This window comes from Gadus macrocephalus, chromosome 1 (assembly GCF_031168955.1).
Source record: "Gadus macrocephalus chromosome 1, ASM3116895v1".
NCBI lineage: Eukaryota > Metazoa > Chordata > Actinopteri > Gadiformes > Gadidae > Gadus > Gadus macrocephalus.
In genome coordinates this window covers 15772602-15799986 of record NC_082382.1, presented here as the reverse complement: position 1 = coordinate 15799986, position 27385 = coordinate 15772602, and the positions used below count along the sequence as shown (strand labels likewise).

Genomic DNA, 27385 nt, shown 5'->3' with positions numbered 1-27385 from the left:
GAATCCTTTTTTAAATTAGGCCAAAATGCATTTTGCCGCGTGCATCCTCATTGTTGAGAGGGGGAAAACTGTAGTAATCTAGGTGTGGAAGTTTAAATCAAAATAATAATGCACAATAAATCATCGTCTGTCAAGGCAAATGAAATGAACACGGTACTTTAGATACATTTTATCGATCAGCTCACTGATTACACTGGGCAAGACCCACTGATCGCTCAAACTCAGAAAGAATGTTAAGAATAGACAACACATCCTCACTCCGAGCGCGTCGATTTCTGACGAACGGTCAGTGACTTTGGCTTCAGTTTCTGACGCAAAAGGGTACCCTTGCGCTTCTTTTTTCGACGCATGGGGTTTTCAACTCCTTACAATGTAACAACTTCACGGGGGAGCCGATGGCTGCACATTGAGACGCTATGAGCATTCATCCCATTGGCTAACGGAGGACCTTGCGCTTCTTTTTTCGACGCAGGGGGTTTTCCACTCATTACAATGTAATCCCTCCACGGCAATATATGAAGCTATGAGCATTCATCCCATTGGCTAACGGAAGAGCCGATGGCTGCACATAGAGACGCTATGAGCATTCATCCCATTGGCTAACGCAGGACCATGTGCTTCTTTTTTCGACGCAGGGGGTTTTCCACTCATTGCAATGTAATCACTCCACGGCAATGAATGAAGCTATGAGCATTCATTCATCCCATTGGCTAACGGAAGACGCGATGTCTGCACATTAACGGCGATTTTACTGTGAAATCTGTGACATTCCTCAACACAACTACACCAACGTGTCCTTGTTAATTACAAAACATGTATGGGTTAAGTTTATGGGCATCAGTTGTCCTGTTTTGTGTTTTGATTGAGAGAAACAATCGCTTTTTTGATCAGTGTTGGGTAGCTGAGGTCGTTGCTATAGAGGCCACGTCCGTGCGCTTTTTTGACAACTGACAGAGCAACCCTTTCTCATCAAAATTACGTTCCCAGAGAACTATTCGGCATTCTCAATTAAGTTTGTCTAAAAAACGTATTTTGTCCGTGATTACGTTTTATTGAACATATTGTAATGACCTCGCCGGTGACATAACGATGTCGAGTCATTAGTAATTGAAGGAACTTTTAATGAACCAAAACCAGGTCACTGAAACCCGTAAGCAACGGCAGAAATCCCACCCAAAACAAACCCCGGTTACCCCGGCAACCCCCAACACGGTCTCACTCACGTGCAGGCCCCCACCCTCGTGTTCTTCCAAGGCCCTCCCCCAGCTGACCTAATGATTCGCCCCCACACTGATTGACAAGAAGAACATTACAATACATGCACACAGAACAACTGGCATAACGGACAACGAAATACAATGCAACACATAACACACAAACTATTTAACTGTCCCAGGGTCGCTACAATATCGTAAATACGAATTCGTTCTCAGCCTATTTTTGCCATTTATTTACCGTGTTACTATGGCAGAATAAAGAATAAATTCATGCATTATCATTCAACTTGAACATGTGTTTTTACAGTATAGTGGTGGAGAGGGATGACGTATGTTGGCAAGCCCGGAAGTGAGCGTCGCCCTCGGTTCCCTTGACAAAAAGCCAACGGGTTTTCCATTGGATTTTGGATTATTGCAGAAAAATCCTCAACTCCTCAAAAACGGAAAATAAATAAATAAATAAAAATAACCGTGCTCCAAAGAACGAAATGTAAACCCATGCAAATAAAGACTTCATGGTCATAATAATTTAAATATCATTAAGCTACTACTGAGTGTGTAGGGAGGTATTCTATTTTTTTCAACGGGGCTGAATCCAGTCACTTGACCGTCATGGTTGCTATGGTGGTTGCTATCGACCGCCCCCTCTAATGCCGCTTTTCCACCGCACATGTAGCTCGACTCGACACGACTCGACACGACACGACTCGACACGGTAGCAGCACGGGTGCTTTTCCACCGCAAATAGTACCTCCTGGACGTGGGCGGGGTCGGCTGCGCGAAAGGGCCGTGACGTATTTGTGTACGCGACGCAAACAACACATACGCAACCCACACATGGACAGAACCCACATAACAACAATGGAGGACATCGATCGCATTACTATTATTAGCTGGCATGTTGAAGAAGTTGGAGAAGTGGAACATGTTGGCTGCGGCGCTGCTATGGATGTTACCAGCATGGTTGCCATGTCGCTCTCGTGACTTTGTCACACTCTCTGGCCAATCAGTCGCCGGCCGTCTGCCGACGTCACCTTTTAGCATCGGCTCAGCTCGCTTGGAACCTAGAGCGAGTAGGTACTAGAAAAAGCAGCCACTTCAGGTACCAGATACCATGGTACCGCGGTGGAAACGCAAAAAATGCGAGCTGAGTCGAGTCGTGTCGAGTCGTGTCGAGCTGGTACCATGCAGTGGAAAAGCGGCATAATACTCGTGGCTCTAAAAACCTATGCTAAAAACCACGCGGCAAAGGAGCTGCCGTCAATTGGGTTGTTTTTGTCGTAAACTAGGGTCCGATGGTTGAAAAATAGACAGATATTCCAAGGTATCCTTACAAGGCAGCTTGGATGTGTTTATTTTCTGCAGTTTAGACTTCTTCTGTAACTAATTTTTGAAAGCAAAACACCAAGCTCATTGATTTAACGAGGGAGGGTTATTTGAAACAATTTATTAAATAAATATTTGTGAGAGGTCATTCCTTCTCCTGATTTTACTTCCTATTTATGTCTAGGGTAAACCCCTACTGTCCACAAGCATCCCCCCCCCTCCCCATATGGATTTGGAGAATTGTTGCCACGTCCCAGTGGTGGAGGTATCATATATATATGAAAGAGGGCATTCAATTATAGCCTACTACAATGATCAATTAGGAGGCCGAAGCCCTAAAGGAAGTGATGCAATAGGTGACTGAGTCGACAACATTTAAGTAAGCTGTATAGGGTCTCTTATATATCAAAGGGGGTCTCAAAGGACACATACGCTTCAACCTGTGGCTCCAGCACTACAGGAAATGACTCAGCAAGTGCTCCATCTCGTTGCAACTCACCCAGCGGCTCGCTTGCAAGATTTTGGCCTGAAGTTCTTCCCAGACCTACACCCTAGCCATCCAACATGCATATCTGAGAATCAGGCCTCTCTTTAATAATGACAAAGAGTTATGAGAGAAACACACATTAACTTTTTGTTATCTCATAAGCGGCGTGGTGTCGGCTCCTTTTGACCTTTTGACCCCCGACTTCAAAAACGTGGCCACAGGCCAGCTGTGTCTACACACCTTTAGCCACAAATGTACACCTCCATCCCACAAAAAATGGGGACTAGAAACTAACCTCTCCAACAGTACATTTACTGTACTGTTGGAGGTCACGCCCCTTTGCCGACCTTTTCGAGATAGCTAGGGATGCTAAAATGTTTACACCCATTTCCCGGGGCCCCGTGAACGACATATCCGAGATTTGGAGTTCTAGCCCTTAGAGAATTTTTTTTTTCCCAAATGGAGTGTCATTTGGACAAAGCCCCTCAGAAGTGTAGCCTGCAAGACCTAATGGTTCAGAATGTGGTGGAAAAACAGTTTTTGAGATAGGAAGGTCCTACCGCCCTGAAATTTTAATACCTTATTCTAGGGCCTAACTGGGACCTCCGCACCGAAACTTGGCCCGGTCGGACCCCGAGGGCAGGAAGGGGGGGCCTGCCCTCGGGGTCTGACCGGGCCAAGTTTCGGGCAGGAAAGGCCCCCCCTTCCTGCCCTCGGGGTCCGACCGGGCCAAGTTTCGGTGCGGAGGTGTTGGGGGTTGCCGGGGTAACCGGGGTTTGTTTTGGGTGGGATTTCTGCCGTTGCTTACGGGTTTCAGTGACCTGGTTTTGGTTCATTAAAAGTTCCTTCAATTACTAATGACTCGACATCGTTATGTCACCGGCGAGGTCATTACAATATGTTCAATAAAACGTAATCACGGACAAAATACGTTTTTTAGACAAACTTAATTGAGAATGCAGAATAGTTCTCTGGGAACGTAATTTTGATGAGAAAGGGTTGCTCTGTCAGTTGTCAAAAAAAGCGCACGGACGTGGCCTCTATAGCAATGACCTCAGCTACCCAACACTGATCAAAAAAGCGATTGTTTCTCTCAATCAAAACACAAAACAGGACAACTGATGCCCATAAACTTAACCCATACATGTTTTGTAATTAACAAGGACACGTTGGTGTAGTTGTGTTGAGGAATGTCACAGATTTCACAGTAAAATCGCCGTTAATGTGCAGACATCGCGTCTTCCGTTAGCCAATGGGATGAATGAATGCTCATAGCTTCATACATTGCCGTGGAGTGATTACATTGCAATGAGTGGAAAACCCCCTGCGTCGAAAAAAGAAGCACATGGTCCTGCGTTAGCCAATGGGATGAATGCTCATAGCGTCTCTATGTGCAGCCATCGGCTCTTCCGTTAGCCAATGGGATGAATGCTCATAGCTTAATATATTGCCGTGGAGGGATTACATTGTAATGAGTGGAAAACCCCCTGCGTCGAAAAAAGAAGCGCAAGGTCCTCCGTTAGCCAATGGGATGAATGCTCATAGCGTCTCAATGTGCAGCCATCGGCTCCCCCGTGAAGTTGTTACATTGTAAGGAGTTGAAAACCCCATGCGTCGAAAAAAGAAGCGCAAGGGTACCCTTTTGCGTCAGAAACTGAAGCCAAAGTCACTGACCGTTCGTCAGAAATCGACGCGCTCTCTTGTCAATATCAGACTCACCTGGCCATCTTATGAATTTTCTTTAGTAAGATGTTGTATCCCAGCTCCAGTAAATACGTTTTCTTTCAAACAAAATTAAACAATTAAACAAATGCTGTGTTAATTATTTTGAGTTTGTGTGTGGCATTAGCGGTCAATACTTCAAGCCTTGGACTAGAAAATCTGTTAGCTCATGTTTTATTTGCTCTGGTATATGCATCTAAAATACTATTCAGACATATCTCCATGGCTGGGTTGGGCCAATCAAAACTATTTATCTAATATAGGGAGGGTATATTCAACAATTGTTTCATAAACAACTGAGTTGGCTGTTGCTGATGTTGCACATGTTTCATTGCTCTGATTGGTTTGTAGGTACATCCAATTGTGCCAAGAGGCATTAGGCTATGCACATATTGTCATTACCCCTGGAATCCTAAAATTAACTGAGTAGTTAATAATAGAATAAAACACAAAAATACAGGGAGGGTTGCTTTAAGATATTTAACTATCTTAAAGCTCACATTCAGTCAAACATCTAATGGGAGGAGCCAAAAGTGAAAAGAAGGAGGTCCTCTGCATGAATCTTTATGTGTTGTCTTGATTTCCTGTTTTTTACAATGGTAATGTTACTAGAGAAATGTAACTTATGAATTCAATTTTAACTTTAGAAATGTAATTATTAGGCCTACTACAGAAATGTAACTACAGGAAGATCTTGCCTAATGGAACTATTTGGTGATAATTCAAGCTGAATCTGACCGCATCAGTCTCAACAGCTAAACGATGTTGTTTCCTAATTGTATTATTGAATAATTATGTATTCTTATGAATACATTGACATTATAGTGCAGGTTTACTTTTACAGGTTCTGGCTTTGTTTCTCAATTGACTGGTTGATCCAGAGAGAAAGATATCCCCAGCAGCTGTGGATGGGTATTGAGGTCGGTGGGTAATGAAGGTTGACTTTATAGTCACTTAGGGGATTTTTTGTTTATTTATTGCAAAGCGACTCGAATTCGGATACCGTTTTTATTAGGGGTGTAACGGTACACCCAAGTTCGGTGCGTACCTTGGTTTTGAAGTCACGGTACGGTACAGGACGGTACGACTCATAGTTAAGGCGCAATATCAAAATAACTGCTTGTTTGTCAACAACGGAGAATGGCCGTAGATCAGCAGCAATGAAAACATCAATAGACTTGGTTATGTTATTTGCCCGTTCTCAATTTCCAGACAGGGGTTGTTGAAATAGTGTCGTGAGCTGGGTTTGCACAGCTCGTTTTTTTTTCCACAGCAACGGTGATAGTAACAACTGGATGGGGCCTTTTCAAATGCATGTGCATGTTAAAGTGCTGTACGTAGACACGGAGAGCCCTTTCTGTAGCCGGAGTGCCTGTCAGAGACCCTCTCCGTAGCTTACGTGCTCATCCAATATTTTATAACTATCCGTCGACGCAACATTGGTCCTCTAACAAAATCATTTCCAGAATCACTTCTCTGGTTTGACTCAGCACCTTATTTACTTTGTACATTGTTTACTTTGCACATTAAGGACCAATAAAATACAAAATAAGATTTTGGAAAGCTTTGTAAGTTTATTTTCAAAACTACTCACATGGTTTGTAGTCAACATATAAGTTCGATCAGGCAGCGAATTGTATTGCGTATCCGACATCCAGACGGAGAATTGCGAATGATCGAGGGGTCCCCGTAGTTATGGAGTCGGATTACGGAGTCGGAGTAGTATCCTTTAGCTAAAGGATACTACTCCGATACTACTATTTTGCAGCCCAGGCGCTGCCTTGGAACTAATGAGAGACGAATGAAAGTTTTCCTTTAACTGAGGAGCATGAAGTGCAATCGTCTGTTTTGAAAGGTGCATTTGTGGAAAACCGGTTAGCAGTACCTTGGAAACAAATCTACAACAATGCATTGGTTCCACTTGTTGCCATGGAATGAAAGCAGTACACGTCTGTGTACAAGGTAGGGCTGGGTGGCTTACCGGTCTGGGCTGTGTTGAGGATTGTATTAATTGTTAAAGGTAGAACTGGTTTTGTCTCGTGCTGTTTTCCCCCTCCTTACCAGAGCCCTGTCTCTGCAACCCGGTGCTCATGCGCGATTTCGTGCTCATGCGCACGAACGTTAATCTATTGAATCGTGTCCCAGAGCACGATGGTCCAACTTTTTTCGTGCTCCACAGAACGAAATGCAAACCAATGCATTCTGAATGGGAGCGTTCTCAGACAATTAAGGTGCTCCACAAAACGAAACGAAAGAGACAAAGAGAGAGAGAGAGGGAGGCTTCAGAATGGTTTGCCAGACAGTACAGTACACCCTAGTTACTGTATATATATGTCAATAATTCATATTTTTTGAGCAGACCTCCTCAAAAACTGAAACGAACGTGCTCCACAGAACACGCATTTCTCAGACAATTAACGTGCTGTTCTGTGGAGCACGTTCGTTTCAGTTATTGAGGAGGTCTGCTTAAAAAATCTGAAATATTGACATATATATGACTAGAGGGTGCACTGTAATGTCTGCGCACACTCTCTCTCTCGTCTGAAAAGCGATCCTATTTAAAATGCATTGGTTTACACATTTTGTTCTGTGTAGCACAAAAACATCAGGGAAACGCTCCCGTTCAGAATGCATTGGTTTACATTTTGTTCTGTGGAGCACGGTTATTTTAATTAATTAATTTATTTTCAGGTCTGCTTCAAAAATGCAAACATTTATATATTGACATATATCTAACTAGAGGGTGCACTGTACTATCTGTGCATACCCCTTCTGAAGCCTCTCTCGCTCTCACTCTCTCACTCATTTCGTTTTGTGGAGCACGTCAATTGTCTGAGAAAAGCGCGTTCATTGGAGCATGTTTGTTTCAGTTTTTGAGGAGGTCTGCTTAATAAATTGGAAATATTTACATTCATATATAACTAGAGGGTGCACAGTACTGTCTGCCCACACTCTCTCTCTCGTCTGAAAAATGCTCCCACTCAAAATGCATGGGTTTACATTTCGTTCTGTGTAGCAAGGAAACATCGGAGAAACGCTCCCATTCAGAATGCATTGGTTAACATTTAATTTTCGTGTAGCACGAAAAAAGTCGGACCATCGTGCTCTGGGACACGATTCAATAGATTAACGTTCGTCCACATGAGCACGAAATTGCGTGATACCGGGTTGTTTGGCCACATCGATGCTATTCCTTTTGTTGGACACGATCTCGTACAGGATAGACTTCACCTCTAGACAGCCTTTGTTTGACCACTGTAACGACAGCACGAGGAAACGGTCAACAGACAAATAGAAATAGAAGATAGCAATGTAGCAGCTCACCTCAAAGGAAACCCTATTTCTGAGTCCGATGAGTTTGAACAGAAAAAAGCCTGCTATGTGGTGTAGCAAGTCTAACTAGGGGGTTCTGTGAGAACAATTCATTTTTCAGGCAATGGTGAGAGGAGGTTATGAACAGTAGGTTCTTGAAGCTCTATATATAGCAGTTTTTGATTGTTGTTAGCCTCACTTGTAAGTCACTTCGGATAACAAATTAACAAAAACAAAGTGTACATACCAAGGCCACTATTGGGAAATTCACTTTACTAACCTCTCTGTGGGAGAGCCATTGTACAAACTCCTCTGTTGGGAGAGCCTTGTACCAACCCTTCTGTTGGGAGAGTCAGGGCGCATTCACACCAGGCCATATGTACCGTGCCTAAGTCTGTTTGACAACTCTGCGCCCCTAAAGTCTAGATCGTTTGGCTAGTGTGAGCACGCCAACCGTACTCAAGTACAGTTCAATTCCGTGGCCTGAGCACAATTCGGAGAGGTGTGCTCAGGCCACGGTACAGATGCTAATGAGCGGACACGCACACACGCACGGCTACGGAACCTGAGCTGGATGACGTATAGTCAATGCGACCCTTCTTTCCCATTAAACAATAAACATGGTGGCAAGCGGTTCACGAGTGGGTTCAAGTTGGTGCGATAGTGAACTTGAGTTTTGGTCAAAAATCCCCCGTTCGTCACGGCGTAGGCTTTCTTGGTTCACTGGAGAAGGCGGGGCTGCGCACAGAGTCTAGACCGCTTTGCATATTCCCGAATGAAGACACCAATTGCAAAAACGCCAACATATTCTTTATTTTGCTGACATCTTGCTTTTTATCCCGACAAAGCCTCATAAGGACAGCTCCTCTGCGTCTCACTTGTAGATCACACCATCTTTCAACGTCTTTGTTTAATACTACTGCATCACCTTCTCTCACAGGATCAGCAACGCATTACAAGTAACGCAAATGAGGAAAAAATAAATTTTTCGGGTGACGAGTACTTTTCACGTTCCTTTTTTAAGTCTGTAATTTTACTCTTACTCGGGTAAATATTTGATTTAGAATTCTACTCTTTACTCAATTACATTTTCCATTGTGCTTTCATTAAAATTAGTATTTTGATAAAAATATTATCTTCGTTGACTGTAATACAAGCGTACACGTTAGCGACTCGCTTTCCCTAGGTTGCAACAAAGTTGCGATTCCATAGCCGAGGAGACGAGTCGACCGTTACGTTGGGACTGAGGACTAGAAACGCATGGATGCAGACGCGCAGGAAGATATTTTCGCCAGGGGGTGCGGAGTTACGGTCCACGTAGGCTATAGTTTATATAATTCTAAAGAAACTATGTTACACTGTATTCTGCAGACCACTCACAAACTTGTTCGTCATTGTCGTGTCTGGCTCTGTGAGGGTGCGTGCATGCTATGTGCGTAGGCTGGATAAATCTGATTGCCCAATCAGCCAACCAAGTCAGTCTCGTTTGTGTTTAATTGGTTGTGTTCCTACAAAGCTCTTGCCTTTTGTCACATGCACAGAGCTTAATGCAAATTTGTTTGAAATTAAATTATATTTTTTGTTGTACATATTGCTTTTGTTGTACAACTTGTGAAGAAATGTTTTAGGAGTGCATCTCTTTCTCTCCCTCACTCACTCACGCATACTAACACGTTATGTCTTTTTCACTGATCCAAGCACTCCAATACAAAAATGTAAAGTAACTTGTAATTTGAGTAACTTTAAAACAAAGTACTTTTTTACTCTTACTCAAGTAGGTTTTCAAATTGGAATATTTACTTTTACTAAAGTAGATTTTGAAGGAGGTAATTTTACTTTTACTTGAGTATAGATTTTCAGTACTCTACCCACCACTGTCAGCAACTCGTGGATTTCACTCTAGCTCAAGCAGGCAATTTACCTCGGGGAGTGTAAACGCGCGGCGTGCATAAAACAGACTATTTGGCAGTGTAAAAACGCTCAGTGAGAAAGGGCTGTATCTGAGTAAAACGGCTCCAAATAAGCATCAAAGTCAGTAAAGTGTCACTTTTGTTCTCTGTGTTCTTCTCATGGAGGTTCTTCTACTAAGCAGGACGCTTGGTGATGACGTATTACGACGTGAGGACGTATGTACTAGAGGCAACCGTACTCAGGCCCAGTTGAGATTGCCTATGGTGTGTTCCTGAATCCTCGAACGCCAGACTTCCGAGTTGAAAGTCGAAGATCTCCCAGCTTTCTTGCGGCATTTCTCGAAGGCACGCCCCCTTTATGTCTTCATCTTTCGAAAATCTGAGAGTAGACCGAGAGCAGTGATGACGCTCTCAACAAAATGACTGTGCTCGTGAAACGATTATTTTTGTTGTATTTGTACCACGTAGGTCATCTTAATGTTGATTTTAAATGCTCTTACACTCTTGATTACATTGCTACTTTATTCCGGTCACCAATTTATACATTGTATGGTCTTGCTGTGCGTGCAATACAATGTAAAGTTGTGTTGTTTGTTTTCGGGCTGGTTGGCTAAAGAGGCTAGTGTAGCTAACAACAAACAACGACTAGCCTATTTCATGCCACAATAACAAAGTCGAACAGGAATGCTATGAAGGCTCCGAGAATGGAAGTGACGTCAAATGTGCAACTCGGAAGACTGGCGTCCGAGGATTCAGGAACACACCACAAGTGTGAGCCCAGGCCAGCGGCACAGCAACGGGGGGCAATCGTACTTGGGTACGGTACAGGTGTCAAACAGACTCAAGATCAGCTCCTCGATGAAGAAGAGGTCCTCTGGCAGCACCAGCCCGTTCAGATGGTTTAACATGTCTAGCGATGCCTGCTCGTCCAGCTGTCTCCCAAGGGCGCGGGACGCTGGAACACAACATAATAGTTCTCCTGTTAACTGCATGTGTGTTTTTAAATAGAATAAAAGATAGAAACGTGAAAGATCTACTTCTTCGTATTAGTCCACCTCTAGGTCAAATATATTTGGGGTCTGTAAAAGAGTTTGTTTCAAGCGTCAGTTTCATTCTGTTACGTATTTTAAGTACATAAGCTACCCTCACATAGTCACTAGGAAGCAGGACCGAACATAAAAGCCGTAAATACTGTACATAGCCACAAGGGGAGCAAGACCTTACTGAAGGCTGCTCCATCCACAGAAGGCAGCACCTTTAGATAGGCGAAAAAGCCGAGGCTAATACGTCACATAGGCCACGCCCACTTGACTCGATCAATCTCGACAGAGAGGTTGGAGGTCAGAAAATCTTGGTAGCTCAGACTGGCGGGTTAGAGTTTTGATCAGCTGGGAGTCGCTCAGCACGTGTTCAACACACTTCCCCTTCTTTTGCTCCGTAGTTACCATACCGAAATACTTTAACAAATAAAGGAAGTAGTGAGCGAAGAAATTAGTTAAAAGCGATCCGGATTGGACTACTTTCTTTGAAGAATGCTGCAATTCACATTTAATTAAACTGTTCCTGTCGGCTGTGTTGCAAACGCCCTACAGTCGTTGTTTAACCGCCTCCTCCGACCCTCTACACAGCCCCCCCTTGCGGTTTCTGGTCGCGTCCCAGGCTCTGAGCCGTCTGCCCCCAGAAGTTCTGCTGTAACAGAGAAGGACTGCTGGATCTGAGATTTGGGTCAGCCAAATACTTTTTCCTTGTCTGTGCATTTTCTTTGGTGCTCATTCTACACGTTCTTTGGACTTTGCTGTTCTTTGCCAATGAACATTTACATTTACATTCCAGTGACTGAAGAGAAATATCTATTTTTTGTGTACTTTTGAACATCTGTCTTTGGACTATGGACTGTGGATGTCAATGCTACGAGATGGGTCCCGCCAGGGAAGATGAAGATGAATAAACACTTGTGGTATCGTTTGAGCCACTATAGACAAGATAGTAGATGATAAACAAGAAGGAGTTGCCAAGTTGTTAAACTGAGAGACAGAGAGACCAAAAGAGAGAGAGACAGAGAGACCAAAAGAGAGAGAGACAGAGAGACCAAAAGAGAGAGAGAGAGAGACAGAGAGAGAGAGAGAGAGAGAGAGAGAGAGAGAGAGAGAGGCAAGTGCAGTGGGACACTGAGGGGGTGCAAAGTGAGAGGCAAGGGGGGGGGGGGCATGGGGGAGAGAAGGCACCTTGCAACAGCTGGTCTCAATTATCCACAGAGGGGCATGTTCGTGTGTGCGGCATGGCGGCGGGGGGCTGAGACCACTGGCGCCAGAAAGAGAGCAACAGGTCAGGGAGGATGAAGAGCATTAAAATACTAGCAGGCAGTTGGCTTGTTCCTATACCGCTCTGTAGTGTTTGTTTCTGGTCTCACCCATGATAATCACTGCCAAAGGATGTGGAAGTGTGTGTGTCCCTACATCCTGTATGATGGTCTTCCTGGTTGAAAGGACCAACTACTACCTACTGGTAAATTAACCAGAATAACCCAAATTATGGTAAACGTGGATATATGAGCATTTAAAAGATAAAAAACAATACAAATTGAGGTTCATTATAGACCAACTAGTCTACACACCTTTTTTCATTTGTTAAAAAAAGTTTAAATACTTATTGATGACGTATACTTTAAAAGTTATTTCCAAATAGGAAACGTTCAACAGATGACCGCGGATGCCTTCTTGGAGAAACGAAGTCAAACGCGTCATGCTGCCTTCTGGTGGTTACAAAGGAAACATTTAGACATTGAGGACAAAGCCGTTTATTCTTTTCATCACCATTACAATTTTTGCCCCAGCCTCTTTCTATCTTTTGAAAATATACTTTTCAGTTAACCTTTATAGCAAAACAGCAAGCAGCCTCTTCTAAGCACTATTCCTGAGCCCCTTAATACAACCTTTGCCTATATCATAATATATCTTTGAAAAGAGCACTTAACATGAACGTAGACGGAATATATCTTTTTTTTTCAACCCACACACACACACTAACACTGAGAACAAAATGTATCAAGCGTTGTGATATGTTTACCTTAGTAACCCAAACATAGGACGAATCTACCCCAAATTATTATAAATATTATTATTATTATTATTATTAAGGAAGACGTTCAAACTTTGAAAATGAAAAAGAACACTTCAACAAAATTAATATTAAATAGACCACAAGAAAACAATGAACAAGACTATGACTATGTATTCATTATGGTGTCTGTAGCCTGCTTTGATTATGGTCATTTATTGCCTGGACTAAATGAGTACGAAAATATGAAACGATGAAAATATATGAAGTTAAAACCCACTGCATACAAATACACATTCAAGTGTGTTGAATTGATTTAACAGACTTATTACAGGCTTGCGACCGCCAAGGATACCGGATTTCCCTTGTTTTTCTGTCCGATCACTTGATATATTGATTGCTGTCGGCATATAAAAAGAATTTCAACAAATATGAGAGATAATAGTTTGAAAATAATTAGCTTACCCTGCCTTTCATGTAAAAATCGAATCAATCCAGAAACACTAGAAAGAGTTCTTGCATGAAAACTCTCAGCGTTACATTCCCCTTAAGGTAACATGGAAACTATGGACAGAACATGCATATCTAAATGAAGAGAAACAAAGAAACAAAAACAAAACCAGCAGCTGGTTATGTGATAAAACTGAACTAGAAGACTGAAAGTTAAAGTTGTATAAGCTTTTGAGTGTATAACCCTGAGCACTGGCCCTCAACGGCCTCCTACTTTGATTAAAGACCATTTTCTGGTTACAATGGTGGATTTAAATAATTAATATTGTAATTTAGCCATCCAATTTCCTACCCATACCAATATCAAAAAAGGAACAAGGAAAATCGTATATCTTTTTGTTCTGTCAAAACTCAAGTTGGGTTTGGGCCTTCATTAGCTTCCAGCTCCGGAGGGTTCACATCTCAATTCTTGAAGAAAGAAAGAGAAAGAACTTAAGAAACGAGACTAAACAGGTCACATCTTCAACACGTTAACATGCCACCATGGGATTAGTGATGCCACCATCGCATGGAAAAATCAATAACCTAAAATAAAAGCTTTGCTTCAACTCCTACATCTAGCTACACAGTTGTAAAACAATCTAATTTGAAAAAATTGAACCACATGGAGCGATAAACTGAAGGCAATATATTATTACCAGAGAGTTGCACCACAGTTCAAAGCGCTCCCTGGCCGTCCCCAGGCTCTCCTCATCAGTCCTCTTACAGTACACCTGGATCAACCACTCCTGAAAGTGTTCTGGGGTGAGCGTGGACACCTGTGGACAGGAGCCGGAACAAAGAAGAAGCACAGTCAGGGACAGACATGTTCAGGTTCAGTAGAGCATAGGAGTACCGAAACTAGAGAGATATATGGACATAACACCTTCATTTTGATAATGTTAACAGTAAATATTATAAGCTTTTCTAATCATAATCACCATAAGATGGAGGTTTCCTGGTTCATATCATGAGACAAAACCAGATCCTCAATACTTTACTGTAAAGCAGGGGCGAGCTGTCCATGATGTGAAATGTCCAGGCGTTTTGAAGGACAACAACATTTTTGTTCAAATACATTTTCAATGTTTTTTTTAAATTAACAACCATTATTTGTGTGGAAACACACTAGTGGTACTTTTACTCCAATTGTTTAATTTTTGAACAACATGACTACAGTTGTAACGCTGAGTTATAATGTGAGTCTACTCTGAAATGCTGCCCCAATGATGCCCAGTTTTCAGCTTATCTCACGTATGCACTGTAATGCCAGTCTAAGATTGGGAAGTCAGTGTTTACTATTCATCACAATAACCCTTATAAATGACTGTATTATCCTTCAAATACATATATGTTTATACTGCAATATCATGCTTTTAAAAATAATTGTGTTCAATGGCAAAGTTCTTACCTGGCCCGGGGGGCTCATGATGGCCCTGTTGGGGTCTCTCTTGCTGTAAAAACGTACGTGATCGATGGGATTCTGCTCCTTCATGCCATAGTCCATCCTGATAACCTAAGAGAAACCACGGGGAGACATTACACCTTTTACTGACACATGCATGGCGCTAGAGAGGGAAGAATATAGTACATGTCATAGGTTGATCAAGAAAACAAATCAATAAAAGGTATGTTTTCAATTTAAAGCAGACACGTATTTGTTCCATGCATGGTTGTGGGTATTTATAATGTGCAGTGAAATTATGGGTGGAAAAGCAATAGTCATTGTTAAAAACAACAACTAACAGAGTTATTTTATATATATTTTCACGCTGCTTAATACAACAGCAGCTAACTGGATTTCTGATATCTTTCATCTGCACGCCTGGGCCACGTCCCACCATTTAGAACAGTCCCGGATCATTTCATACCAATCGGTGCAATTACTCCCTGGTTGGTTAAGGGAAGCTATCTTGCCTGTCAAGTTAACGCAACACTTCTCAATCACAGATACATGTAGGAAGGGAGGACATTGTTGAAATGTAAATCATAACTGCATCTAGGATTTGCATACCTGATTCCCACCACAGAGCTATCAGACCAACCACAAACCTCTCAAAGGGAATCTTTAAAATCAGCATAGATTTGATGCCACTAAGAGACAGTAGGACGTACATTGACAATGAGGTCGTTTGAGGTCAGGTTAATCTCCTCGCCACCTGCCAACTGCATACCAATTGCCTCCTGGAAAGATCAGGGAAAGAGCGTCAAAACTGTCATGGATTTGTTTCTCTGTCACTTCTAGCACACACACACACACACACACACACACACACACACACACACACACACACACACACACACACACACACACACACACACACACACACACACACACACACACACACACACGTATACCTCTACAACGTTGATTTCATTTGCTGAATAGATCTGGCCCACACACTTGTAGAGGCGACGGTTGTGGATGTTTGTTAGGATCTCCCTGGCCCCAGCCAGCTCCATTGAGGTAGAATAGAGGATCTGTTCGAAGACATTGTCTACAGGGGCATACACACACATCAGAAGTGACTTATAGTCCATCTTAGAATAAGGAGCAGATAGTGGTGAGGCATCTTGCTTAAGGAAGCCTTAGGGTAGGTTTACCCTTGGGGTAAGAAATAATTAGTCTTTGACATTGCAAAAGGCAATAGCCAAGCCAACCACAGCACAGTGTGGTCTCAGCACTAACCAGTCAACTTGGTGTATGCCACCATGTCATCTATAGCTGTTGACATTGTGAACATTTGCCCATCTGACCCCTCGAATTGGAGGTGTTGGTCCGCCAATACAAAGGCCTCTGTGATCCTAGTTAGAAAAACACAATCAGACTCAGTTTGGAAAACAATTACTTTCGTAATTATTATAGTACCTGGCACAGACACAGTACTTACATGGTCTCAACAATGTTTGTTACTTTGTGCTGGTAGGCTCTTCTGTGGAGACAGTTTCTTGTGTGGAAAAAGTCATACAGATTGCCCACTTCCTGTTGAATGAATACCCACAGTTATGCTTAGTTAAATATAGGACCAATTAGAGAGCTGCTTCAATCAGATTAAAAACAGAAGTCTGAGATCATTTGACCTTGTCTCTGGTACAGATTTGCTTCTCCTCTGCTTTGTCCACATCACACACCCTGGCGAACTTGATGAAGCGGTCGTGGTCAAAGTTATTCTTCATGCCCAGGTGATGGCAGTCTCTGAGATGAGGAATGGAAAGGATGAATACATTGACATGATAGTGCAGGATTACTTTTACAGGTTATTGCTTTGTCTCTCAATTGATTGGTTGATCAAGAGAGAAAGATGTCCCTGGCAGCTGTGGGGGTGTATTGAGTACGGTTAGGTCACTAAGGAGATTTTCAAAGAATATATTAAGAAGTGGTGCAGTGAATTCTGATACCAGTCATTATGGAGCAGGAAGGTGTAGAGGGGTTTACAAACAGGTAATGGGTAAAAAAGGTGAGAATATTGCGTGGATAGAGAAACCCTGACGGCTATGGAGGTCTGGTTGGATGGCCTTCTGGGAGAAAAATGTGAAAGATATTCGATTTACATTTTCATTTCTAGTTTCTTCACAGCCTTCATGGGTTAAACCAAAGCTATTAGGATCTTTTTTTTATTGCATCACTGACTCCGTTCCTCATATCACTCAAGACTCACTTGTTCAGAGTTTACCGACTCTGCATAGCCTCCCCCCCTTACCCCCCTCTTACACACTTTTTGTATATAGTACGTCCTTGCACTTAAAAATGGTACTTAGCATTGTGTAGCATGTGATCCTAGCTATCTTTGTTGTATACGAGGAAGGGGTTAACCTAGCAGTTGTTAGTGCTTGGCACTTGGTTCTATAAACATCCTTACTGTACCGACAGCGATATATTGTCTCTCTTTCTTCTTACAAATGTACTTATTGTAAGTCGCTTTGGATAAAGGTGTCTGCTAAATGCCCTAAATGTAAATGACTCCTGTCTCTCATGAGAGCAGCATTGAGCCTCCTCCTGTCACGCCGTCCACTTCTGTGTGGGGGCCAGTCTCATCACCCGTTCATCTACCGCGCTCTACCCACCTGCCGGCAATCTTCCATCAGCACACAGTAGTTTCTCCGGGTTCCCCAGACAATCATCGCTAGATCGTTGTTTCACACCTAGCAGTCAGTACCTCGTCCCTGGCCCCTCCCTGTGTTCAGATTGTTGGTTGTAGTGTTCGGTCGCTTTCGCCAAACTGTCTTCTCCCTGTGTCTAGTCTGCCGACCATCCTGTTGCCGAATCCTCGCCTGTCCGACTACTCGCCTGTTGCCGACTACCTGCCTGTCTACCTGCCTGCAAACAAATTCCTCGTCCCTTTTCCTGCCGTAACTTATTTGTTGCTCTCAGTGAAGCCCCTTATTATTTGCACTGTGTCGAGCATTTGGGTCCACTCGCTCTTCTCCCCCATAACACCCCCTCAAAACCCCTCATACTGAAAACAACTCAACTAACTGACTTTATTGTCTGTCAAGTCAAAGGTTACATTCATGGTTAAGAGGTCCATATATCAATAAGAATTTAGATCCCCTATAATATCCACTATTATTATTGGGTGTCAAGCAGCGAAGCTGCGAGACAACCTATTGTTGGGTGTCAAGCAACGAAGTTACAAGACAACCTATTGTTTTTGTATGAATGGGGTGTCAAGCAACGAAGTTGCGAGACAACCTATTGTTTTCGTACTGTTTGGGTGTCAAGCAACGAAGTTGCGAGCTAACCTATTTTTTTCGTACTGTTTCTTATTATTATTTTACCTCCATGGGAGTCTATGGCAGCCCATAGAACGCCTTGGTGAAAAGTTGTGAAATTTGGCACACTGGTTCAGGACTGGGCCCCGTTTCCCGATATCGATGGATCTTCGCTCGTAAGATGGTGCGAAAGGTGGACCCTTCGAACCATCGATAATTTATTTGGAGCGTTTCCCGAAACTCCTCTTAACGTGAACGAGCATTCGCTGCACTCAAGAGGAACGTAGGATTGTACCTGTCCACTGACATGGTGCTGAAACGGGCTATGACGCAGGGGGAGACGCAGGAATGTCGGAGGAAAATGGGGTTAAAAAGGGTTAAAATATCTCCCCATCAAGGCCAACCGCAGAGTAGCCTACGAAAATAATAGATTGCAATAATATGAATGCTAAAGATATTAAAACACAATTGATTAAGCCTAGGCCGACATATATATCAGTCCTAATCCTGAGCGCATGATCGGGAGGTGGAAGTTGCGCTTTAGATGCCTTCACAAGTCCAGCGGAAGGCTCCAGTTTTCGCCGGCCAAGTCATGCGCTGTGATATGTGTGACAGCTATGTTGCACAAAATTGCAGCTAAGGCTGGGGTAGCTTGGGTTGAACCGGAGGACATTAGGGACGATGACGACGAGGAAGATCGGTGTGAGGACGGCCTCCCTCATAACTACGCGGCTGGTTTTCATGCACGTCGAAGAGTGATTGAGACTCGTGACTACCAAAGATGCTTTCGGGAAACGGTGTGAAAACTGTACGATGCTCGTACGACCCACTCTGCGATCCCCTTAGGCTAAAGATGCTTTCGGGAAACGGGGCCCTGGCCCATTAGCCCTCAAGCAAATTTGAGGTCGCTAGCTCATCAGCTCTAGCGCCACCAACAGGTCAAAGTTGGACATGCATTCATGCTTACTGTACGTCCACACCAGAAGCGAATTGAGCGACCAAATCGCCGGAAGTCATTCGCTTTCTATGGGCAAGAGCGACCAAAGCGACCAACGCTACCAGCGGCCAAAGTTGAGCGACCAGAGCATCAAAAAGAAGTTGAAAACTTTGTAACTTTATGCAAATGACTATGATTCGCTTCAGCGTCCAAACACTGACAGCCAATCGGAATGTAGACGCTCTTCGCTTGCGTGGATCCCAGGGAACATCGGCAGGCACTTTGGTTCCTATACCTACCTTTATTCACTCACTGAACAAAATGTCGGCTGAAGTATTAATCGCGGCTGTAGGTTGATGGGCACCCGATGATGATGATGACATCTAGAACGTTCGTATTTAAGCGGGAATCATTTTAATTTGCTCTCCATGCCACCAATCTAACCAACCAATCGCGTGTAGCATGCTTTAAACAAAAACAAAAAAAGTTTTTGAAATCGTCACATAAACAAACTAATCGACAAGACGAGGGACAAATGACAAGGGATATATCTGTTGTCTTTTATCCCTCTATTCCCCACTATTCACGGAGCCTGAGGTGAATAATTGTTAATTAAATAGTCTAGATAGATAGATAGCCTAGTCAAGTCTTTATTAATACCAAACGACACAAATCGTCGGGAATCCATTTAGGTGGTTCGGCCCACACAGGACAGTAGCCTACAAGACCACACAGAACAAGTCTGACTGGACATACACACAATACATCACATTAAAACTAGACACGCGTTGATAGATAGATAGACAGATAGGCCGAGATAGATAGATATGTTCCATTATTTGCCTTGCGGAGCCAACCAGTCCTGTGCATGTGTGCAAATTAGCCATGTGCGCCAATGTCTATTTGTTTTGAGTGCGACGAATGAGTGCAGATCATGATTTGCAGATCAGTGAAACATATTTTAACTACTACAGCACGCAGGGTTTTTTGTTCTCGGTTGTAATTAGCCTACATTTTAGGATTTTTTTTATATTGGGGGGAATCACTGTCCTACTTGTTGTCGAAGCACTTTATCGAACAAGCAAAACCGTCTCGGCAATATGGCCAAGGTGTATGGGAGAGTTCACTATTTGATATGGCTGTCTGTAGGGCCTACTAAACGCATACGGCTCCTTTAAATGCGTCTGCATAATTGAATTGTACGTCATGAGCGACTTGAGAGACCAAAGCGAACAGAAAAATTCGCAGCGAAACTTTGTGTCACTCCTGGTGTGGACGTACAGTTAGAACTTTCGACCCATTCATCCAATATTCACAAACAAGGTATCATTGGAATTCTTGAACCAAGTCGAGTTCAACGCACCCCATGACGCCATTTTGCGCCATGATGGATTTTCCGCCATCTTGGTTTATGTCTAAAACCTTCAAAATGCTACTTCTATCACAGATTTTGTCCAATCATCTCCAATCTTGGCCACATGATCTACAGGCCATTCTTGATAAAAAAACATCGAAATATTGTTCAAATTCAAAACCGTTTGCCCGCTACCGCCAATCAAATTCGACCGTGAAGCGGCCAAACAGGAAATATCTCAGCAGCCCTTTGACATATCATAACCATACTTGGTACATAGACCCATGACATCATCATGTTGATCATTGACCTATAGGGGGCGCTATAATTAACAAAGACGTGTTTTAACTCCTCTCTCTTCACGTGAGTATATTACACACTTCTTTTCAATGTCTGGTAATCAGGTCCGGATGGTGTATAGGGGCGATTTGGACGACGCACTACCAACTGGTAGAAAGAGGATTTTTTTTATTTTTTTATTCTATCACGGCATAAGTAGTTTTCAGTGTTCTAGACCTATTATCTGTCATTGTCCAATCAGAATCGTCAGATTCAAGTCGCGTTTCAAATGGTCCCGCCTATGTGGGCGAATTCATCGACGTGGAAAATAGCCCAAGCCTTCTCCGTTGACTCTAATGTTAAAACTTTTTTTTTCGGAAATTGAGCCTTAAATGCATTTTCAATGGGGATTGGGGACTCACCCTAACGTGCTTGCGTCATACGTAACTGAGCAAAGAGCTTGAAGGGATATCTTCGATCAAGTCACTTGCTGATTTCAACATGGCTGCAAATGTGCGTAATTCCGTTTCGTCTCTCAAAGAAGTTCCTGTAAATCGACGTTCCAATTCAGAAAAATTGGAAATTAAATATATTGTATATAGTTCTCTGCAAGCCTATGGTGGCATCGTATGCCTTCAGTGTGTATATTGTATATAGTTCTCTGCAAACCTATGGTGGCATCATGCCTTCAATGTGCATATTGTAGTTCTCTGCGAACCTATGGTGGCATCATGCCTTCAGTGTGTATTTTGTCTATAGTTCTCTGCAAACCTATGGTGGCATCATGTCTTCAGTGTTTATATTGTATATAGTTCTCTGCAAACCTATGGTGGCATCATGCCTTCAGTCTGTATATTGTATATAGTTCTCTGCAAACCTATGGTGGCATCATGCCTTCAGTGTGCATATTGTAAATAGTTCTCTGCAAACCTATGGTGGCATCATGCCTTCATTGTGCATATTGTATATAGTTCCCTGCAAACCTATGGTGGCATCATGCCTTCAGTGTGTCTTGAACAACCACACATAAAAGGTTGCACATATTATATTGATATTTTATCGTATTTGTCTAAATGCATACTTAACTGTAGAAAGATTTATGAGTGAAGTTACCAGCACAATAGATTGTCCGTAACACACTCACCCCTTTTAGAATCACATTCTCTCACTCTCTCACAAACACACATACAGATAGAGACAGAGAGAGAATGTTAACTTGTGTATACCGGTAATTCCCAATTATTATGGATGTATTTGCACGTTTAATCTTGCTGAATTCTACAAGGCAAATAAATTAAGTAAAAACTTAGTTCCCCGGCTCCATTCGTCTTTGTAAGGAAATGTTCTATTTTGTCTTTATTATTTTGTCAGAATGCACCAGAATGCTTCGTTTTTATATGAAAAACACAAAAGAATCTTTGCGGGGACGATGGCCCCAGACCCCCCTACAGGGGTTTGGTTTACAAACTTTCTGCCCCCCCTATAATAAAATTCACCTGCCGCCACTGCTGGTGATACTGTCAGACCGCCCCATATAGCTAATAAAATATTTCCCATGGCAACCTCAGAAATTCGCCGCCATGTTCAAAGTTGTCAAAATCAGTTGTACATTTCCACAGGCCACAAATTATGTCCAATCTTCATGAACCTTGGCATATATGATCTTCAGACCAAGCTGAACAAATGTGTAAAACAGCTTTCTCAAATTCAAAACCGTTTTGCCGTGACAGCCAATCAAACTTGACGGCAAAGCAGCCAAACAGGAAGTAAGCCTGTTCTCAGCATCTCTTTAACGTATCATAGCCAAGCTTGGTACATAGACTCATGACATCATTCTGGGGACATCCAAACTATTTGCTGACCTTTGACCTCAGGGGTATGTCAAACAGGAAGTGAGCTCATATCTCCGCAAGGCCTTCATGCATCCAAACCAAACTTGGCTCATAGTCTTATGACCCTATCCTGATGATGCCCAAATAATTTGGTGTGATTTGACTTTTAGGGGTGCGTTGTTAGCAGCAAGTCCATTCCAGTATAACGCTCTAGTTCATCCCACCGGCTGTCGGTATTACGATTACCGAGACGGTCGTCATGTAGCCACCTAGCCAATAACGTCCGTCCAGCAAAATTAGTTTATCAAGTCCCATTATGCTTGACCCCCACATTGCTGCTCGCAACTATATTTATTATTGTTATTAATATTATTATTATTATTATTATTATTATTATTATTATTATTATTATTATTATTAATATTATTATCATTATTATTTCTAAAAGAGTCACTTACAGTCTTGTGCAGGCATTTTTAACCATGGTAAATGTAGTAGGCCTACTGCAAACTCTGGTTGGGAGTTTGGTCCTCTATATCCTAAATGTATTCCTTTGTATTATTGAATTATATGATGGCCTAATATTGTTCTACTCTACATCCAATAGTCATCTCTCAATTGAAATACATTTTAGTATTTAAAAATATGACCAACTAATCATATTGGGAGGAATATTAGTATTAGGGCATCCAACCCAAAGCGATATGACGCTACATACCTTGCCTGTTAATATAGGGAAAAACATTTTTTGGCAGGCTATTATTTATTGCAAGGCATGAGGTACAAGGTTCACTCATATATCCAATCAAATAAAAGACAATCTCATCTTAAATCAGGAAACTCATTTATAGATATTTTGTTGTTGGAAAAATCTTTGTGCTTGACAAGTGGGACAGGATTTAAAGAGGACCTCTATAATACGGCTAAACAGATTTGTGGAATGAGATCAAGTTAGCGCACTATAACTACGCAATTCCCGCTATTACGGCTAAATGGACATTTGGGATAAAGCCATGAACCACCGAGCCACCACAATATCCTGCCCCCAACGGACCCGCACCTCAAATAATTGATGGCTGCAGTGAATATCTTGCATAGTTTTAAAGAAAAGTGGCAGGAACATCTCACACAATACACAAACAAGGTTAGTGAACAGAGTAAGGACTGACCTCGCAAAGTAATCCCATTTGTCCACATCGATGCCGTTCCTTTTGTTGGACACAATCTCGTACAGGAAATACTTCTCCGGATTACGGCCTCTGTATTCCAACTGTAACGACAGCACGAGGAAACGGTCAACAGACAAATAGAAATAGAACATAGCAATGTAGCAGCTCACTTCAACGGAAACCCTTTTTCTGAGTCCAATGAGTGTGAACTGAAAAAGGCCTGATATGCGGTGTAGCAAGTCTAACTAGGGGGTTCTGTTAGAGAACAATTCATTTTTCAGGCTATGGTGAGAGGAGGTTATGAACAGTAAGTTCTTCAAGCTCTATACAGGAGATATTTTGTAGTCACCCCAATTTTGATTGTCGTTAGCCTCACTTGTAAGTCACTTTGGATAACGAATTAACTAAATCTAAATGTATATACCGGGGCCACTCTATTGGGAAAGTCACTTTACTAACCCCTATGTGGGAGAGTCATTGTATAAACTCCTCTGTTGGGAGAGTACCATCGCTTCTGTTGGGAGAGTCATGGTACATTCTCTTCTGTTGGGAGAGCCATTGTTTCAACCCTTCTGTTGGGAGAGTCATTGTGCACACCTTTATTTCTGGATGATCAGGGTCGGTCCTTTTCCCAAAGATCAGCTCCTCGATGAAGAAGAGGTCCACTGGCAGCTCCAGCCCGTAGCCCTTCATCACCGGCTCCAGGTTGTTAACAGCAATCAGATGGTTCAACATGTCTAGCGATGCCTTCTCGTGCTGCAATGACACACACACACAGGTTGCTCAGGTGTCCCTGAGCAAGACACCTCACACTTACCGCTTCCAACCTAGTGACCTACGACCTAGCTGCTGCCTTGCATGGCGGACACCGCCGACAGTGAGTGGATATGTGTAAAGCACTATGAATGCATTCCACACACACATTACCTTAACTTGTTGTCTTATTTTTTTGTTAACAGAGCTACAGCCAAATACTCTTTAACAGTGCAAACGCCAAACCCTTATCAGCTGAAACATTATTGCCTGACTATGGATAATAATGTTCATCCTATGGTAGCCTGTTTTAGTCATAGAATATGATGTACGTATGCATAGTTAAGAGGTTTGCTCTCAGCTTTTGTTGAGAGCTTGCAACTTAAGGACTGAGGACCTGAATATGTAAATGAATATAGAACAACCTCTTTAAAACATGTTGAATGACTTGCTGCAAAGACAGTTGGTGGACTCAGAAGGTGCCAGGCAGTGGGATAAATCTTACTACTATAAAAGCAGGCCTGTCACACTGTGACACTCAAGATACTCAAGTTACTCAAGTGCGCATGTGCCAAGCGTGAATGCATATGTACACCGCAAGCACCCACATGCGTATGAACATACACGGAAACGCACACAAATGCGCACACACTACACACACACACACACACACACACACACACACACACACGCACACACCGCACGTCAACACAAAGGCATCGACACGAACACGGAAGAGCACACACGCGCGAACACAAACACACACACACAGGCACAGGTAAGACGTACGGCTCCGCCATCGGCACACGCGCAGGCAAGAACACACACACACAAGCACGCACATGCGCACGAACATACACGGAAACGCACACCTGCGCATACACCACACACACACACACACACACACACACACACACACACACACACACACACACACACACACACAAGCACACGTATTACACCGCACGTCAACACAAAGGCAGCGACACGTACATGGAAGCGCACACACACAAAAACACGCACACACAGGTGTGCCATCGGCACACGCGCAGGTAAGAACACATATGCACGCGCACACGCCGCAGCGACACTCGCCCAGGTAAGATGTTATGTTTTTAAACATAACAGCTCCACCGTCTACAAACTCTCCCAGGTAAGACCTTCTGTCTATAGACTATATCAATTGTGATAAAATGAGGGAAGAGACAATTTCTCACTCGACAAGCAACGGCAGGTCGTTCATTTTGTCATATAAAAACCTTTACATTTCAAAAGACTACACTTTACTCTACTCCTTGATGAGCCTCCCGAAATGTCTTGCGATATTAATATCCCCCTTCCCCCCTGCCGACTGTTTTAGTTGTTTTATTTTGCTTATGTTTTGTGTGTATGCTATGTGTGACTGTAGGCTACTACTGCCTGTCTTGGCCAGGACACTGGAAGAGATGTTTAATCTTAATGATGATTATTATTTTCAACTAACCAATAGTAGTTGCCTTGTATTTTAAAATGTCAATGCATTTATCAGCCTTGAATAACAGTAAATGCTATTTAATTATTGATATACTACACTTTCCATTAAACAATTACCCCTGTTAATTACAACTAGAGGTTGAGCGCGAAAACTCTAGTATAGATTATATTCTAATACTAATTCTAATCCTCGGTGGGTTATATGCATTGAAGAACCGACTGATTCTTGCTTAACACTGCTAATGAAGAGAAGGAAAAGTTACAGTTTCCCCCTTTCAATAGGTTGCCTTAATGGAGAAAACTGTATCAAGGATGCGTTCAGTGTTTTGGAGTGTTATGCTTAAATTATAGTTGTTTAAGAGCTATAATTTGAGTATAATCTTTTAGAAATGGCATAGTCATCCACCAGCCATAAGCATTTTAGATTTTAACAATTAATGGCCCTTCCCTGATTGATTCTGGATTCTTCTTGCCTATCAATCACATTTGCAACCATAGCGTTATCATTTAAACGGAGGAGAAACGATGAAGGGAGCTGGGAGGGAGGCTCTGTTTAGACAGAGGGTTGTATATTTACCAAATTTTGCTCTCTTCCACTCATTCCTCTTCCCTTAACAAATCTCTTATCTTACCTACAACACCTTTCATTAACTTATATCAGGCATTTTGAGTTCTAATTTTTAAACTGAGATGACATTTTGTTTTACTTTCTGAAAGCTTAAAGTTTTTAGGTTGGAATCCTGGAGATGTGGATAGAAGTTAGTAGTTTAGGAACGTTAGGCCAGACTTTTGGCTTGTTTTAGCATGTTGCCAGATAAGGGTCTGTGAAATGTCCCGGAACAAACAGGGAGCGGAATTTTGGAGAAAGCAATGGGAGAATCATTCAGTACCTTCCATTTTTTGTACTTTTTCAAATCTGGACGTGCTTTAGGAATGAACTTCTTATCAAACAGATGAGAGAAAGGTCCGTGTCCTATAGAGAGAGAGATATGTGTTTAGAAATTTGAAACCATTCATTATTAACCAATCCCTCATTCGTTTCATGCTCACACAGAAACTGGCCTATGTTGGATGTTTTGGGGTAAGGGTTGGGGTGCAGCTCTTGTTACTCACCCAGCTCATGGCAGAGGCCAGCGATTTGCACACAGAGGATGTCTCTGTCATCGATCTTCAGTTCAGGCTGTTTCTTTTGCAGAGATTTAGCAAGCTTTCCAGCCAGGTACCCAACTCTGCAAACAATAAATTAACAAAGATGCTTTAATTGATTAACGTTGCCGAAGAGAATCTGGTTAGATACAAACAAAAGTGACCAGTAAAAGATAACCCAGTTAAACGCTGCAATATAAGTGTCAGTT

At 42.5% G+C, this 27385-nt stretch overlaps 1 protein-coding gene and 1 long non-coding RNA gene across 10 annotated transcripts in view; one reads left to right on the top strand and one right to left on the bottom strand.

The window, feature by feature from the left end:
• Positions 1–27385, bottom strand: part of LOC132455270 (deoxynucleoside triphosphate triphosphohydrolase SAMHD1-like) — a 117316-nt gene that overhangs the window by 14914 nt on the left and 75017 nt on the right. For 2 of the 9 annotated variants that reach the window (XM_060049107.1, XM_060049160.1), the window contains exons 1-2: positions 6347–6484; positions 4750–4811 (exon numbers count right to left, since the gene is read on the bottom strand). The exons of 3 other annotated variants lie outside the window; for them this stretch is intronic. In XM_060049107.1, coding sequence (XP_059905090.1) covers positions 4750–4811; positions 6347–6406 — 122 coding nt within the window. In that variant the 5' untranslated portion in view covers positions 6407–6484. Of the gene's footprint in view, positions 1–4749; positions 4935–6346; positions 6485–12747; positions 13950–14179; positions 14300–14931; positions 15037–15635; positions 15705–15878; positions 16019–23804; positions 23906–24401; positions 24561–26920; positions 27004–27143; positions 27260–27385 lie in introns of those variants that run through there. 4 more of the 9 variants (XM_060049114.1, XM_060049136.1, XM_060049153.1 and 1 more) reach the window with 4 other exon arrangements.
• Positions 1–27385, top strand: part of LOC132455380 (uncharacterized) — a 61176-nt gene that overhangs the window by 1428 nt on the left and 32363 nt on the right. The window lies entirely within an intron of this gene.